Raw genomic sequence first — 15,465 nt, 5'->3', positions numbered from 1 at the left:
ATACTTGATGTGACTACCTTTATTCTTCAACACTGCCTAATCTCTCAGGAAAACCTTCGTGTTAAGTAGACTTCTGGAAGATTTCTCCAGGCTTCTTGAAGAACATTCAAATCTCTCCTTTTGATGTTTTTTCCTTTTGTTCTATTCTCTGTCAAGATGATCCCACACTGCTTCGATATTGTTGAGGGCTTAGTTCTCGGGAGATTCTGCTGTCTGTTTTCTACCCAGATATGCTTTCACTAGGATGGCTGTAGCTAGGTAGGACAGGTCATCTACTAATCGTGAAGGCTGGTGGTTCAATCGCTGACTACTCTGCATGCCAAATATCCTAAACCCGAGTTGCTCTCTGATGCATCCATTGGAGCGTGAATTTTGGATAGAAAGCACTTACGTAGGAAAAAGTATAGAAAAAGGTGCTTGGGTGAATGAGGCATGTTGTGTAAAGTACTTTGAGTGCACAGGTAGTGTTTTTTATTGCACTGGCAGTGGGTTTGGGATCAATGCCAGATGGTATTGCATGGTGAAATAAAATCTGACTATACTTTTCTGCATTCATGATTTCAACAGTTTGACAAAACGACACTGGGGAGGCCGATCCATAACTAGATAGTCAAAAATGTAAATATTGGATTGTCACTTCATGAGATGAGTTGCCATTGATTTAAGTGCAGTTCTTCCGTAATTTGGTACATTTGAGCCTTTTCTCACAGTTTCCTTCCATAAGAATGGCTTCTTTACAGCCACCCTTCCACTGAGACCATTTCTGATGAGGCTTCAGTGAACAGTAGATGGATCAACTGAAGACTCAGATGCCTCTGTCGGATCTTGTGTCAGATCTTTGCTGGATTTTTTCCCGTTTCTTAGCACATGATGACAGAACAAGATACTGTTCATCTGCTGTAGGTCATTTTGTAGATCTGCCACTAGTTTATTTTTATTTTTTTTTAGAGCACACTGCACAACGTGCTGATATATTCCAGGTTTCTGGCCAGTAGCCAAATGGTTTGGCAATTGGCCATGATTTTGGAAACAAATCATCTGTTTTACAACAGGCTGCTAGTAACAAAGTGCCTAAAGATACAATTTACAATTGTTTTGTAAATTTCTTTTTCTGTAATTTTTTTTTTGTTATGTATGTTTGTTATGTTTTAGTTATGTAGTTGGCCTCCTTTTTTTATGTTTGAAAGATTCATAGGTCAGTGTTAGCTGGCTTAACAAACAAAACCCCTCCTCTAGAAATGATCAGGTACAAGGACTGAACTGAAAATGGGTGTTTGTCCAGAGAGGATTGTGATATACTGAAGTAGGAAAAAAAGAAAATAAAAAACCCCACAAAAAACTAAAAAAATTCATAGTTGAATTTGTGCCAGCATTTTGGATGACAGCGTAAATGTTGTACCCCACTTCTCCACCTATGACAGCTGGAATAGGCTCCAGCCATCCCTCTGTGACCATGAATTAGATAAATGGATGGATGGATGGATTGTTATGGTTGGAATAACCAGTAGGTGACGTAGAAAATAAGTTTAAAACTGGAGGTTTAAAAAAGACACAAATGTTCCTGTTTCCCAGCACATTCATCCATTTTGCCAACACTCTGGATATTTTTTAAGCACAGTTGGGTAAACACCCACTCAGCAAACTACGAGTGAAGTCTCTTGAGGAAAGAAACCTGTTGGATGAGATGTCTGAGACATAAGTCAATGAAAGGCACGACGCAGAACAGCAACTGAAACATTTATGAGACCAGACGGAGTTGAAAGTATATTTTTCTACTGCACGGATTGCATTCAAAGAACTTTCTATGTTGTAAGTACTTTTACTTACTTGTGTTTAAAGAATCCGTTCATGTCACCTAATTTTGTTTTACTTTTCTTTTTTTTTTTTCTTTTTTTTTTTTTTACAGTAGTTGCAACTCAGGGACATCTGTGCTAACAGTTATTTAAATACTTTGGGTGGGATTGCGTCCTGATTTAAATGTCACCCATTGTCTTGTTTAATCGCGTCATTTCTGTCACTGGCAGGTAGAGTCACGATGGAATTTGCTTGTGGGTTTGTTTATGTGCCACCATCATTGAGTCAGAAGGAGAGACGCTATCCAAACATCACTAAACGCTCAGGTATGATCTCAGTCAAACACCGGCATGCATTACCACAAGGAAAATTTAAGTTATGGAAGTCATACTAATTTTTTTAAAATTCAGATGTTACATTCCTGTGTCAACTTGTTTTTTGCTTCTGTCTCACTGGCTGCTAAATAGACACAGACACTTTACAGTTGGTCAACTTTGACAAAAGAAAGTATTTCAGCTATGCGTAACAAGAACAGGAAACATCAGATTCTGCAGTTGAAGGTTTAAATAGACACTGCCGATGGTGAAATCCTTCTAATAGACACAAAGCTGATATTTTCAGCTACATTTGTAACCTGTTTACTCTACCGTCTCTGCCAAAGGAAATGTTTGAAGTTGTTAGCTAGTATAAAACTATGAAAACAGATTAAAGAACATATAAGCACAAAATAACAACTTTCATATCAGTTTGTTTTATTTTTATTTCAAACATGTACATTCACCATCATTACATAATATCATTCCATTCTTTTGTTTCAAAAGGAGTAGGCAGAAGTATACACTTATTTGGCCCTACCCCCTCAAATTTGACCTCTAATTCATTTTATTATAGAAGAAGATTATATGAAAATAAAAACAATATAAAAGGAACTTGGGATGTGTTAAACAACTTAATTAAACAAGGATCTTCTGGAACATCATATCCTGAATATTTTACTGATGCAAATGGTGAAAATCACAACATGAGTAATATTGTCGATGGGTTTAATAAATTCTTCATAAATGTTGGCCCTGAACTAGCAGCGGACATCCCGTGTCATAAAAATGAGAATATCAGTAATATAAAATCAAATCCCTCTTCACTGTTCCTCTCAGCTACAAATGAGCAAGAAGTAATAAATATCACATTAAAATGTAAAAGTAAGTTTTCAATGGATTATCATGACATAAATATGTCTGTAGTTAAACAGGTTATTCTGAATATTGCTAGTCCCTTAACATATATCTGTAATTTATCATTTCAGTCCGGTTGTTTTCCAAAGAAAATGAAAATTGCGAAAGTAATACCACTATATAAAAGTAATGACAAACACAGTTTTACCAATTATAGGCCTATTTCTCTACTGCCTCAATTCTCAAAAATTCTAGAAAAACTTTTTAATTCAAGACTAGAAAAATTCCTTGAAAAACATCAAATAATTAATGTTGGTCAGTATGGTTTCAGAACGCAAAGAACCACTTCAATGGTGATAATTGAGGCAGTAGAAGAAATTACTGATACACTGGATAAAAATAAATATGCAGTTGGTATTTTTGTTGATCTCAAAAAGGCCTTCGACACAATTAATCACTCAATTTTATTGGATAAATTGGAAAGATATGGTATTCGAGGGAAAGCTGGTAACTGGTTAAAAAGTTACCTAACGGGTCGGGAACAATATGTTAGCATAGGGCATTACCATTCAGAGAAACTTGGTATTACATGTGGTGTTCCCCAAGGGTCAGTGTTGGGACCAAAACTTTTCAATATTTACATAAATGATATTTTTGATGTTTCTCAAGTACTTAAGCTCATACTGTTCGCAGATGACACCAACATATTTTTCAGTAGCGATGATTATACTGATCTTGTAATGACCGTAAATAGGGAGCTAAAATTAATAAAAAAATGGATGGACATAAATAAATTATCATTAAATATAAATAAAACTAAAGCAATGTTTTTTGGTAATTTAAAATATAATATAGAATTACCAATTATCATTGAAGGTGTACCAATTGATAATGTGAGTGAAAACAAATTTTTGGGAGTCATAATTGATAACAAAATTTCATGGAAACCCCACGTCAGACACATAAAAACCAAAATTTCCAGACGCCTCGCAGTTTTGAACAAAGTGAAACCATACCTTGATAAAGATGCACTTCGTACTCTGTACTGTACCCTGGTTCTTCCATATCTTACATATTGTGTGGAAGTGTGGGGAAACACATATAAAAATACAACTAATCCATTAGTCACAGTACAGAAACGAGCACTGCGTATTATTCACAAGGCTGGTTATCTAGATCATACTCACAAATTCTTTCTTCAGGCAAAGCTACTTAAATTCCAGGATCTGGTTAATTGCAATACATCCATAATTTTGTATAAAGCTTTTACTAAACTTCTACCGGCAAATTTACAAACTAGATTTGAAATTCGAGAAAAGGTTTATAATGTGAGAGGCTCTGGAGATTTCAAATTACCCAGAACTCGAACAACCCGTAAAGGTTTTTGTGTGTCTGTATGTGGTGTGAAAATCTGGAACAGTCTGAGTTTACAATTGAAACAATGCAAAAATATTCATAGATTTAAATTCCTCTACAAACAGTTGGTCTGGTCACAGTATACTCAGTGATGGTTTTTTAGTGTGCTCTGTAATGTCTGTTCTCTTACCATTGCTGGTATGGATTCCAAGAGAAAAAAAAAAAAAAAAAGAGTGTGTGTATGTATGTATATATACGTGCATGTGTGTGTAGATATATATGTATGTATGTATGTATGTATATGTATGTGTGTTTTGTTACTTGTAATTATTACTGCCTGTTACCTGTGGTAATACAATTTATAATTTATATATTCTGTATTCAGTTATGAAGGCTCTAATTGTTGTTTGCGAGCTGCCATTGAGATGCTTGTATGTGTCCGGGGCTGTTGATGGGTCTGTATGTAATGATGGGCGTAGCTGCGGGAAGTTTATTGTTTTTAATGATGAGTGAGTATAGGGGTGGGATTTAATAAGTTTTCTTCGTCCCACTCCTTTTTCAGGCAATTTTTTGAAAATGAACAAATAAATGAAAATGAAATGAAATGAAATTTAAATTTATTTTAGTCTTAAATTAAACAAGCAAACGAATGAAACAAAAGCAAAACAAAACAAAAAAACATCATGATATAGTTTCTTTCATATAAATAAAAACAGAATATGTAAATTTGCACACATCCTGTTCTGTGTGTCTTAGAGTAGAGCTTACTTTTACGTAGTTTACTCAGTAAAAGCCACCTGAGTCACAGCACAAAGGTCAACACTGCACAGATTTTTCTTTTTCTTTTTATTCTATTCTATTAATTTGTATTTTCATTGGGTTTTTTTTATTAGCTCTTCTTCCTCCTAATCCTCGGCTTCGTCCTCAGTCTCCTCCTCCTCCGCCACCTGTCCCACCAAGAAAGCACCTTGAGACAGAGTCAGAAAATAGCAAGGATGAGAAGAAAGTCCTGGGGAACTCTGTTTTCTATGAAAATACTATACTGGCAGCAGCTTCTTTGAACAGTGTAAAACCTGAGCAGCCAACACCACCTAAAAAGACAGGTACGGTGAATGTAGCACTGATATTGTCATTTGAATGTATTATTTTAAACTGCTCACACTACATTTAGCATCCAACCACACAGAAACCACACATAAAGGTTGGATGCTATTTTATCAGTTACTTAGACTAATGCAGCCATTTTTAAGAGTTCTTTTTGTGGTCATTGCCGTTGTGGTTGTTTAAAAAAACAAACACACGCACATATACACACACAACAGGGTTGCACTGTGGTGCAGTGGTTATTACTTGATCTCACAGCAAGAAGCTCCTGGGTTCAAACTCCTTGTAAGGTGGGAACTTTCTACATTTCCTGTTTTATTTTGTAGGTTTTTTTCATCCTTTGTGTCTTGTGTTTAGTTTTACTTCCTCTCTGTTCCCTGATTATGTCCAGCTGTGTGCCATCACCCTCCTGTTTCCCATTCCCCTGATTACCCTCCTTGTGTATAAATAAGCATGTCTCCTTCCAGCTAGCGTGTTTTTGGCTGTGTTCTCTTTCTCGTGTTGCTATGTTCCCAAGTTGAATTTCTGTTGCCTTGGTTTGGGCTTTGTTGTAATAAACCTTCATCTTTTGCTCATTCATGTCAGCCTTTGAGTCTTAGGTTTGGGTTCTTACTGTGCCTCATTAGCACAATCTGCCATTTAGTAGATTTATGATCAACACTCTGTTTCTGCTTGTTTTTACCAGCTCTTCTTCCACCTCCCCTGAAAACCAGATCAGAGCCATGTTCTTACGACCAGCCGCTCATTTGCCCTCAATCAAGTATCATCAACCAAGAACTTGCCTATGATGTCCCAAAAACTGAGCTGGATTTAAATGCACAACCCCAGGACCCAAACTACTGTAACAGTGTACCAGAAGGCACTGGTGGCGAGGTGAACCTGCCGGCTGATTCTGGCATTGTGTCATCACAAGGTAAAAGGCAACATTCTCTTTGTTTTATTAACACAGTTTAATTTGATTGGACATCCTCATCCAGATCATCCTCCTTTCTTCTCCTCTCATCTTAGCCCGAGTCATCCCTCCAAGACCTGAATTCATGAATTTAGTCCCCGAGTACATAATGCCGTTACCTTCGTCCCACTCACTTCCTTCAACCTCTCCGAACACTCCTCTATCCCCTAGTGCTAAAGGTGATTACAGCAGTCCCTGCTGCGCCATCACAAAACTGATGTAGTATGAAATGCATATTTTTAATGCTTATGTTATTCCAAACCCAGAATCAGCAGATCTGCCAGGAAATCCTAACGTTGTTCTTGTAAGTTTAGGAAAATTACTCTCAGAGGAAAAAGGTAAGTAAACCTTTATCACCACATTAACATCATACCAATAAAAATAAATCTGATTGGCTGTGATTCTGTTTTTGAAAAAATCTAGTTTGATTTCAGTTCATACTTCATGGTGGCAATGACCTTTTTGTTCTTTTCCAGTTGACCCCATACAGGGAGTACACAGCCTCTGCTCCCAATGTGGCTCCGTGGTGGACACTTGCTATGACAATACGGTAATTGCATCGTATTAAACCTGAAAACCGATAACTATTAATTCACATTTCAGAGGCGCTGATCTCAGAAATGGATAACCTGAAAGAAGCGTGCACATTGTTGATCACATCATAAGGAAACATGGACAACTCGACTGGTTTAAATGATCCTGGGTTTGTGTTCTCTCCTTTTACTGCATTTCAGGTTGATGAGTGTTATTTCTGTAAATCCTCCAGTTTTTCCAATGTGCCCAGTTTACTGCAGAGTCCTCTAAATGGTTACCAGGACGAACTCTTTTTACTCAATCCTAATGAAAAGCCTTTGTGCGATACGGATCCTCTGCTGTTCTTCTGCATCGATGTATCAGGCTCAATGAAAATCACCTCCGAGGTACAACAACACTACAGACACTTGGCATCATGAGGCTGTTTGTGACAGCAGGTGTTCATGAATACAACCTGTGGCGTCTCTACTGTTTTTAGGTGTCAGAGGGAGAGCATACTGTGAATAAATCCCGTCTCCAGGTGAGTTGTCTTTTTTTTTTTTTCTCCTTATTTTGAAGTTACCTTGAGGGACTCGGGATATTTGCCAGTTGAAATCTGTGGCTGAGAATTTTTGTGTGATATTTTTTTGACAATTATGTGTAGAGACGCTACAGATCAAAGATTGTTGTATTCTAACCAGTTCGTCCAGGAAGCTGTGTCACTGTGCGTTGAGAGATTAAACGAACAACAACCTGGCACAAGAGTGGGGCTCATCTCCTTCAACCATGAGGTACATACGTGACGCTGTTTGCATCTCCACTGCCTGCTCCTTAGCAGAGTCACGCTGACCTTACATTTTGTGTTAGGAGGAAGAAGACAAGCACAAACTAGGCTAGCTGTTGTCGCAAACTATGATCATAATACTATTTACTGCAGACTACCTGCTGTGACGAGGCTAATGGTCTCTGTCACTAGGCAGGTAACCTTCTGTGCCTTGTTCTTCTCTGTGATAGGAGGAGTGAGGTGATGAGGTGGAAGCTGTAAAATTATTATAAGTTTTCACTTCATTGTACAAAACAGCTGCTTCACTGGAATTTGCCTGGTCTAAAATCATTAAATGCTGTTTTTTATGATGGATTTTATTTGATCCTCCTCACTGTTTTCTTTATTATCTGGTATAAACGTATTTATTACTTCTTTTTTTCATCTTTCGGTGTTTGCATCTTCAGGTGACAATGCACGGATATGACAATTTCAAATCACGTTGTCTGAGTGGGGCTCAGTTGATTGAAAGCCTCTATTTGAAAGAGATTGCGGCCAGTTTTCCTAGTCCACCTCCACTTTCACAGACAAAGGAGTATTTAGAAAGACAAGTTGTGGGGTATGGAAAAAACTTCTTTTTTTAAAAAAATTAGATGTTTTGTTTTAATTAGATTATTGCATTATATGTATTGATCTTCCAATTGCTGATTTATTTTAAAGACTGTCTGCAAGTGGAGCCACCGCTCTGGGTCCAGCTGCTCTGCTTGCAATTGCAATTGCCTCCAGACAACCAGGCTCAAAGGTAAGTTTGGCCAACAAGTCAAATTTTTTATCCAGTTTACGCGTCCTGCTTACCTGCTTACCTGCTTGAATCTTATGTCACAACACTGGTGAGGATTTGGGCCTTTGGCTGATGGAGCTTCTTTAGGATTTTGTAATTTTACAGGTAAGTGAGCAGGGTAAAGGCAGGCAGGAAACAAAGAGTGAGAGCAAGGTGGAAAATAAGCAACAAATCTCTTCAGCTAGACTCAAACTGCTTTTTTTTTACCTATCAAAAGGGGATTGAACCATATAGTTAGCTGGGCTATATAAATATTTACTGCATGAAAATGTTTTAAGACCTCCTTGTGGTAATCAATTACAGTTCAGCTTTCTAAACAGTGCATTTCCGATTCGCTTTCCCTGTTGATCTTGAAGGTGATTATCTGTACAGACGGGAAAGCCAACACAGAGTTAGGAAATCTAGAAGTGGAAGACACCGATGCTCTTACTCCCGTCTCATCCACCATCTTCTACCAGGAGCTGGGAGAGTTTGCTGCTGATAACGGGTGAGCACATACATCTAACTTAATTTTCCACGTCAGGCATGTCTAATTCACTTAAGTTTGAACTTGAGTGGGCCAGACCAGTTAAACTATATGATAAATGTGTAAAATTACAGAAAATATCTTTACTCTGGACCCACTGAAAAAACATGAATTTAAATAATAGATCATGTAAAAACAGGAAATTTTCTGTCATTTAACAGTTTATCACATACTGCTGTAAAACTTGAATACAGTGAAAAGTACAAAATCTATGTCCCCCTTCATCCAGTGGGCCAGAGTGGAGTCTTTGGTCGGCTTGTTCTGGCTCCCCGAGCCCTATGTTTGACACCGCTGCTCTACGCTAACGTAAAAAGAGACAGTGAATGAACTTGCTGAGGCAGTTAGTTATGTATTTAAGTTTCTATTAAAAGCACTAGTACTCATATTACCCAATGAAAGGTCTCGATGCACTGTGATGATCCTCAGATTTCTTCTTTTTTTAGCGTCACAGTGTCTGTGCTGTCCATAGAGGGAACAGACTGTAGACTGGATGAGCTGGGGAAACTTGCTGATCGTACTAGAGGAAAGGTAAGGCGCACTGTAACCATGGCGAAACATATGACTCATCAAATCAAGCACAATCTCATGGTGTCAATCTGTGCTTTCCCCTTGAGTCTAGGTGGTAATAGCCAGTCCCAGCAGGCTGCATCCAGAGTTTGAGCAGATCATTCAAAACCGGACCATTGCCACACACTGTACTGTAATTATACTGCTGCCAAAATCAATGTGAGAGCTGCACTGCACATAATTACTTAAAATGAGCTCACTGAATTGGTCTCTAGAGATTTAAATGACCCTAAGCACTGAGTCATGTTCTCCTTGGGTAAAGGTGCATGAAGGGAGAGAAGGAGGCGGGACACAAAGGGACCAGAGAGGTGGGGAATGTGGACCCAGATACAGACATCACCTTCCAGTTTAGAGCAAATGAAAAGGTCTCAGAAGGTGAGGAAAAGAAACACTCTTATAGACTGACGCCACTAGCTCGTTTATTTTCTCAGTTTCAGCTGCAGTTGTGCTGAATATCGCAGCTGCCGCGTGTTGCCAGGTCTTTGAGGAAAGTGCGACATGTGGTGATTTCTGTTGTTGCCAACCATGAAAAACAGAAATTTCAGTTTGAGATCATTGCAACACTGCAAAGTGGGACGCAGCCAGAGTCACAGCATCTGAAAATAAACTAACAAAGCAAACATAACAAAGTGGACCCAGACATGTTGCACTGCTAACTGGGATTTGGAAAAACAAGACAATAACAACTAAGAAACAGGGGGGAAAATACAGCAAAGAAAAAAAAAGATTTCAGTAAATTAAGTCATGGTTCCCTGACTTCTACTCTGATCCCACCATGGCTGTCCATTTTCTTTAGTGTGTCCAGCTGTATTTTATAGAGACGAAATCCCTGTGGCAAAACACATCGGTAAAAGGCTCTTCCATCTAGTGTTGGTAAATTACCATCTGAATTTATTCAACATAAACAGATTCACTTACAGGCCAAATTCAACTCGGGATCACTGAACACTTGCCTTAAGGGATTTAGCCTGAATTCTGAGATGTGTGCATCAGATGGGCGAAAAATGGTTCATTTGATCCAAACTGACCAGGGACTGATCATGCAGGCCAGAGCAACATTTAACTCATTTACCCACCACAGATAGTCTCAGCCGGGAGGGCAGGGAGAGAGAGTCAGGGGAATGACACGCAGGAAACAGTGTGGCGCAGATTCACACGCAGGGGTAATCGCAGATTTTACTCATATCTCTTGAGTTAAAACATTCATACAACTCGTTTTGTTTTGTTTTTAAACTGTCGAATCACTCCTTATTTTCTTTCTTTCTTTCTTTTTTTTTTTAGTGCCGCCACCATCTCCTAATAGCCGTGTATCCATCCAGCTGCAGATCAAGTACAGGCAGAGGAATGGGCGGACCATGCTCAGACTGATAACTGCAGACCGGGAAGTTACTGATGACGGGTGATAATGCCAAATCTTTAATTACAATGCTTTATTTACTTTTTCGTTTTGAATACTCCTCCGCTTGCAGCTTTACTACACAGAGATATTTGCATGTCTATGGATGGCTTAAACAAGCCATTATCTTCTGACATCTTTAATCAGCGAGGCGTTCTGCCCCTCAGGACAACAAGTGATTAGATGTATTATTTTATGGCAATTTCAGTGAACCTTTAGGCAAAGCAGGTTTCGATAATCCAAGGAGACTGACTGTTGCTGAGATACCAGAGCTTTCGTGCAGAAATAATGCCTCATCCATTCGAACATTTAGTTACACAGTAAATGAAGCGCTCAGCCCAGTCTTCACACGCTCAGTGAAGGTCATGCAATTCATCGTCTGAGCAGATCCAGAGCGGGGCCTGTGTGTTTTTCCACATTAACATAATGGCAATGCTGATGCAGTAAATGTTGAGAAGCACTCTTGTGAACACATTGTGCCCCCCCCCCCCCCAGCTCGGCAGTGCTGTCCTCACTGTGTCTGGCCATCATTCAGCTCAACTCGTCACAAGCCAGCGCCGCTCTGGCTGTCAGAGGTCGCTTGCTCTACGCCAGGAGGGAAGGAGACATGCAGAAGCAGCTTATTGAGAGAGCGATGTGAGTAGCAGCAGGGACCTCTGACTGAAGGCCATCATTTTATGCTGAATTCTGACATTTAATAAGGCTGAATCGACAGACAAAATGACACACAAGTATGAAAATAAGAAGGTGAAAAAATGAGTTTAAGCACATTTGGCATTATGTGGTATTTAGATGAGAAATATGACTGCGTTGAGAAGCAGAAGCTCAGGCGCTTCCTGTGCTTTTAAGACCATTATTATCCCAGACTTTCTGATTCAAAGGTTACCCTGCAGCTTGGTTTTTCACTTTTTCTTTGTAAATTGTATTAAAAGTTCTCATGTTGACTTTATTTACAGTGCTGTGCAAAAGTCTTGAGTCACCAAAAATGCTTTATTTGATGGAAATATAGTTTATCAAGCAAAAACAGTTTGTACAATTTTAACAAGGTTGAAGGTGTGGCGACAGATTTCTTTTCTCGTGTATTAATCACATATTTAATCATATCACATTAGTAATAGTAATATCACTTTCTCACTTAGTTGTATGCATGTGTACTACAAATGGGCCTTATGGTCTATCACACTGTAATGTAATGGGAGACGTTAAACAGATATTGAGGCTCTATCTGCTTAAATCACTTCAAAACGCTCACTGTGTGCGTTGCAGGTTATTGTTAAAGTTTCCACAACAAAGGTCGATATTTGGTGTGGAAACCTTTATTCTTAAACACAGCCTGTAGTCTCGTAGTTGAGCTTTCTTGTCATTTCTCTAAGCAGTCCTCGGGAATAGTTCTCCAGGGTTCTTGAAGAACACTCAAAGTTCTTCTTTGGATGTTGGCTGTCTTTTGTTCTGTTTTCTGTTAAGCTGAGCCCACACTGGTTCAATAATGTTCATGTTGGGGCTCTGGGGAGGCCAATTCATGACCGATGGTGTTCCACTCTGTGCTTGGAATCATTGTCATACTGAAAAATAAAGCCACCGCCAATCAGATGCTTTCCAGATGGTAATGCATGGTGAAACCAAATCTGGCTGGTATATTTTGCATTCATATTTCCAGCAATTTTGACAAAATCTCCAACACCGCTGCCTGAAATTCAACTCAAACTTTGACAGAGCCGCCATCGTGTTTTACAGATGGCGTTAAACAATCACTGCTGTTCCTCTCGCCTGACCGCATCCATGTATTTTAAAAATTCAATCTAAAAATGTAACATTTATGGGCTCATCGCTCCATAAAACCTGTTCAGTGCAGTTCTTGTGTCATTTGGCACACATCCGCCTTTTTCTCCTGTTTCTCTTCCTTAAGAATGGCTTCTTCACAGCCACCTTTCCACTGAGGCCATTTCTGATGAGGCTTCAGTGAACAGCAGATGCATCAACTGAAGGGTCAGATGCATCTCTCAGGTCATGTGTCAGATCATTTATAAAAAATAAATAAATAAATGAAAGAAAGAAAAGCAGCCAATGTCCAAAGGCATCAAGAAATCCAGAACCTATTGCTCAAGACCACTATGAAGAAATGAAGAGTGGGTCAAGACTTTTGCACAGAACTGTATGTTTTATATTCCTTATCTTGGTAATATCAAGATAATGTGTTGTGATTAATAGATAATGATTTATGCATAATGTTTGGCTGTTTTCAGAAAGCATAACCACAGTGCAGAGGCAGAACAAACGTACAACGAATGGGTTAAAACCATGGAGCCGATTTACACCAACTTCACACAGGTGAGCTTTTACTGTGTGTTTTTAGTATTAGATTCAATGCATCACATTAGACTTCTTTTACACTTAATTCCTTTCCTCTCCCCAGAAAAACACTGTCAGCTCAGACTCACAGGTAATTCATTCTCTTATTCTGCTTCTTATTAGAATACTTACTATGCTGCCCAAATTCCTTTTTCTATAAATCCTCCTTTCTTCTCTTCCCGCCAGTCTATCACAGACGCTGCTGCAGCGCTGTTCTACACCATGAAGCAGAGAAACAAGAAATCTCTCAGAATAAACACAAGCCCAGCCAACTGTCCTCCTTCCCCTTTTACCTCGTTGGAAAGCAACTCGAGTCTGAATGTCGAGGCCAAATGCTGCACTTAGACTTTGATTATTTGGCTGGATAGATATCCCTCAAATTTTTCACATTGTAAATAATGCACTACAGTAAATCTCACACCTCATTTCTCATGCTTGATTTTTTTTTTTTAATGTTACACAAGAAAACTACTGATGCAGTTTTACAGTTAGAACTGCTTTTGTGTTTGACAGTGTCGCTTGCGCCTGAGTTTGTGCACTGACCAAAGCGCCAAGTAAAAACCTGATTCAGAAACACCACCATGAAGCCAACACCCAGATCCTTTATGTCAGCAAAATAGATCTCAGAGCACATATTTAAAAAAAACAACTCTAAAACAAAAGTTAACATAACGAAATGCAACAAAGCAGTTTTTGAGATTTTTATTTCAGTAGTACTATACATGTATAATATTCCTAATTATAACCATAAAGCTCTGTTTATAGAGATATAAGACACAAAATTAACAGGTATGTATGCACATTTCATACCCACGGAATATGTACATGGAGTCTGATATTTAAGCGTTGCAGAGGTAGTGGACAATAGAGTAAACACAAAACAAAACTGAGCAAGCAATGATTATGCCTGAGATAGAAGCTAAAGCATAAATAGACATGCGCTTCTCCGGGACGGCCCTCAAAATGCAAACATATTTGCAGCCTTCTTTTGTACACGTGTGTTCATCACGGAGCGCGTGCAGGTTCCAATAAAGCAGCAAAAATAAAAAGCAGGCTTCAACCAGAATCCGCAGAGCTATGCTGAGCAGGTAGAAGCCTACGGTGCCCCTGTCTTTGTGGAGATCTATGATCATCTTGCCCCTGCCGCCCGCAGTCGCCACCGTCTGAGCTTCCTCTGTCCCCTGAGCCTCCGGCTTCTCATCCGCCTTCATCCTGAACCTCCTCTTCTGGGCCATTGTGCGGAGGTGGGAGGTGAACAACTCCATGAGCAGGACAGAGATGACAACCACAACAAACATGAAGTTCCAAGCCACTATCATGGGCTTGTCGAATCGTTCATTAAAACAGAATTTCGTGCAGACATCGGGGGTGCTGTTATTGCAGGTGAAGTCAGCATCCCGTTTGCTGAAGGGCAGCTCAGCAAAGAAGAGGACCACAAGTCGGACGCACAGCAGGCCGAACCACAGGGAGCGGCACTTGTAGGTGGCGGTGGTATCCACTGCTGTTCTCAGGATTGGGATGAGACCCGTTACTATTGCTGCCATTATCACTTTTCCTGGTAATATAAAAGAGGAAGCTGGTGAAACATATAAACCCTACCGCTATTAATCTAATTAATTATTAGGTCATAATGAGAGATCATTTTTGCTTTTGTGCTAAATTATGGTAGTTAAGTTGTAGATCTTGTAGATCTCATCTCCAAAGTCAATAACCAACTCTGATTCGGGTTTTCCATCTTCAAATGTGCAAACACAGAAAAAATCAACAAACTGCTACAACTGGACACAGATTATAGTGCATCAAACATTTTAAAAAAAAAAACCCCAAACACTAATTTTATACACATTTACAAATGTCACAGCAAATGCATACAGCTCTGTTTGCATCTTAGTGTATAATAGGAGTCAAGTAAAGCAGACAGATCTTACCTTGCAGGGTCACAGCGCACTAATAGAACACAATCACTGTGGCTTTGCGTTCAGTCTTTTATGGGTTCAAGAAACGTCACGGTCATCAATATATGTTAGTTTCTCACCAAACGATCTGCTGACACGGTCTCACTGAGTTTTGTTCTGTACATCTTCATCCTCAACAGTAACAGAAACACTACACGGACTCACAAAAACCCCCCA

General features: G+C 39.2%; 2 protein-coding genes across 2 annotated transcripts; one reads left to right on the top strand and one right to left on the bottom strand.

The window, feature by feature from the left end:
* Window positions 1-1,128: 1,128 nt before the first annotated feature.
* LOC146512922 (circularly permutated Ras protein 1-like) lies at window positions 1,129-15,458 on the top strand. Its single transcript, XM_085169561.1, has 21 exons — window positions 1,129-1,809; window positions 2,025-2,120; window positions 5,216-5,425; window positions 6,112-6,339; window positions 6,435-6,557; window positions 6,645-6,716; window positions 6,855-6,928; window positions 7,113-7,298; window positions 7,391-7,432; window positions 7,593-7,682; window positions 8,122-8,273; window positions 8,375-8,456; window positions 8,852-8,982; window positions 9,465-9,549; window positions 9,641-9,747; window positions 9,851-9,963; window positions 10,870-10,987; window positions 11,480-11,620; window positions 13,228-13,312; window positions 13,398-13,424; window positions 13,520-15,458. The coding sequence occupies exons 2-21, from the start codon at window positions 2,036-2,038 to the stop codon at window positions 13,676-13,678; spliced, it is 2,310 nt and encodes a 769-aa protein (XP_085025687.1). The 5' UTR covers window positions 1,129-1,809; window positions 2,025-2,035; the 3' UTR covers window positions 13,679-15,458.
* Window positions 14,173-14,877, bottom strand: gjz1 (gap junction protein zeta 1). Its single transcript, XM_085169578.1, has one exon. It carries the CDS (start codon window positions 14,875-14,877, stop codon window positions 14,173-14,175), a length of 705 nt encoding a protein of 234 aa, XP_085025704.1.
* Window positions 15,459-15,465: the final 7 nt, after the last annotated feature.

This window comes from Neolamprologus multifasciatus, chromosome 8 (assembly GCF_963576455.1).
Source record: "Neolamprologus multifasciatus chromosome 8, fNeoMul1.2, whole genome shotgun sequence".
Lineage (NCBI taxonomy): Eukaryota > Metazoa > Chordata > Actinopteri > Cichliformes > Cichlidae > Neolamprologus > Neolamprologus multifasciatus.
The sequence above is the reverse complement of the archived record's forward strand: the minus strand, read 5'-3'. Positions and strand labels throughout refer to the sequence as shown.

Bases quoted from the DNA above. Each gene is read 5' to 3' on its own strand.
- gjz1 (XM_085169578.1), bottom strand. From the start codon at position 14,877: ATGGCAGCAATAGTAACGGGTCTCATCCCAATCCTGAGAACAGCAGTG.
- LOC146512922 (XM_085169561.1), top strand. From the start codon at position 2,036: ATGGAATTTGCTTGTGGGTTTGTTTATGTGCCACCATCATTGAGTCAG. The intron at 11,621-13,227 runs GTGAGTAGCAGC...GGCTGTTTTCAG, and splicing joins CAGCTTATTGAGAGAGCGAT to AAAGCATAACCACAGTGCAG. The intron at 13,425-13,519 runs GTAATTCATTCT...TCTTCCCGCCAG, and splicing joins CTGTCAGCTCAGACTCACAG to TCTATCACAGACGCTGCTGC.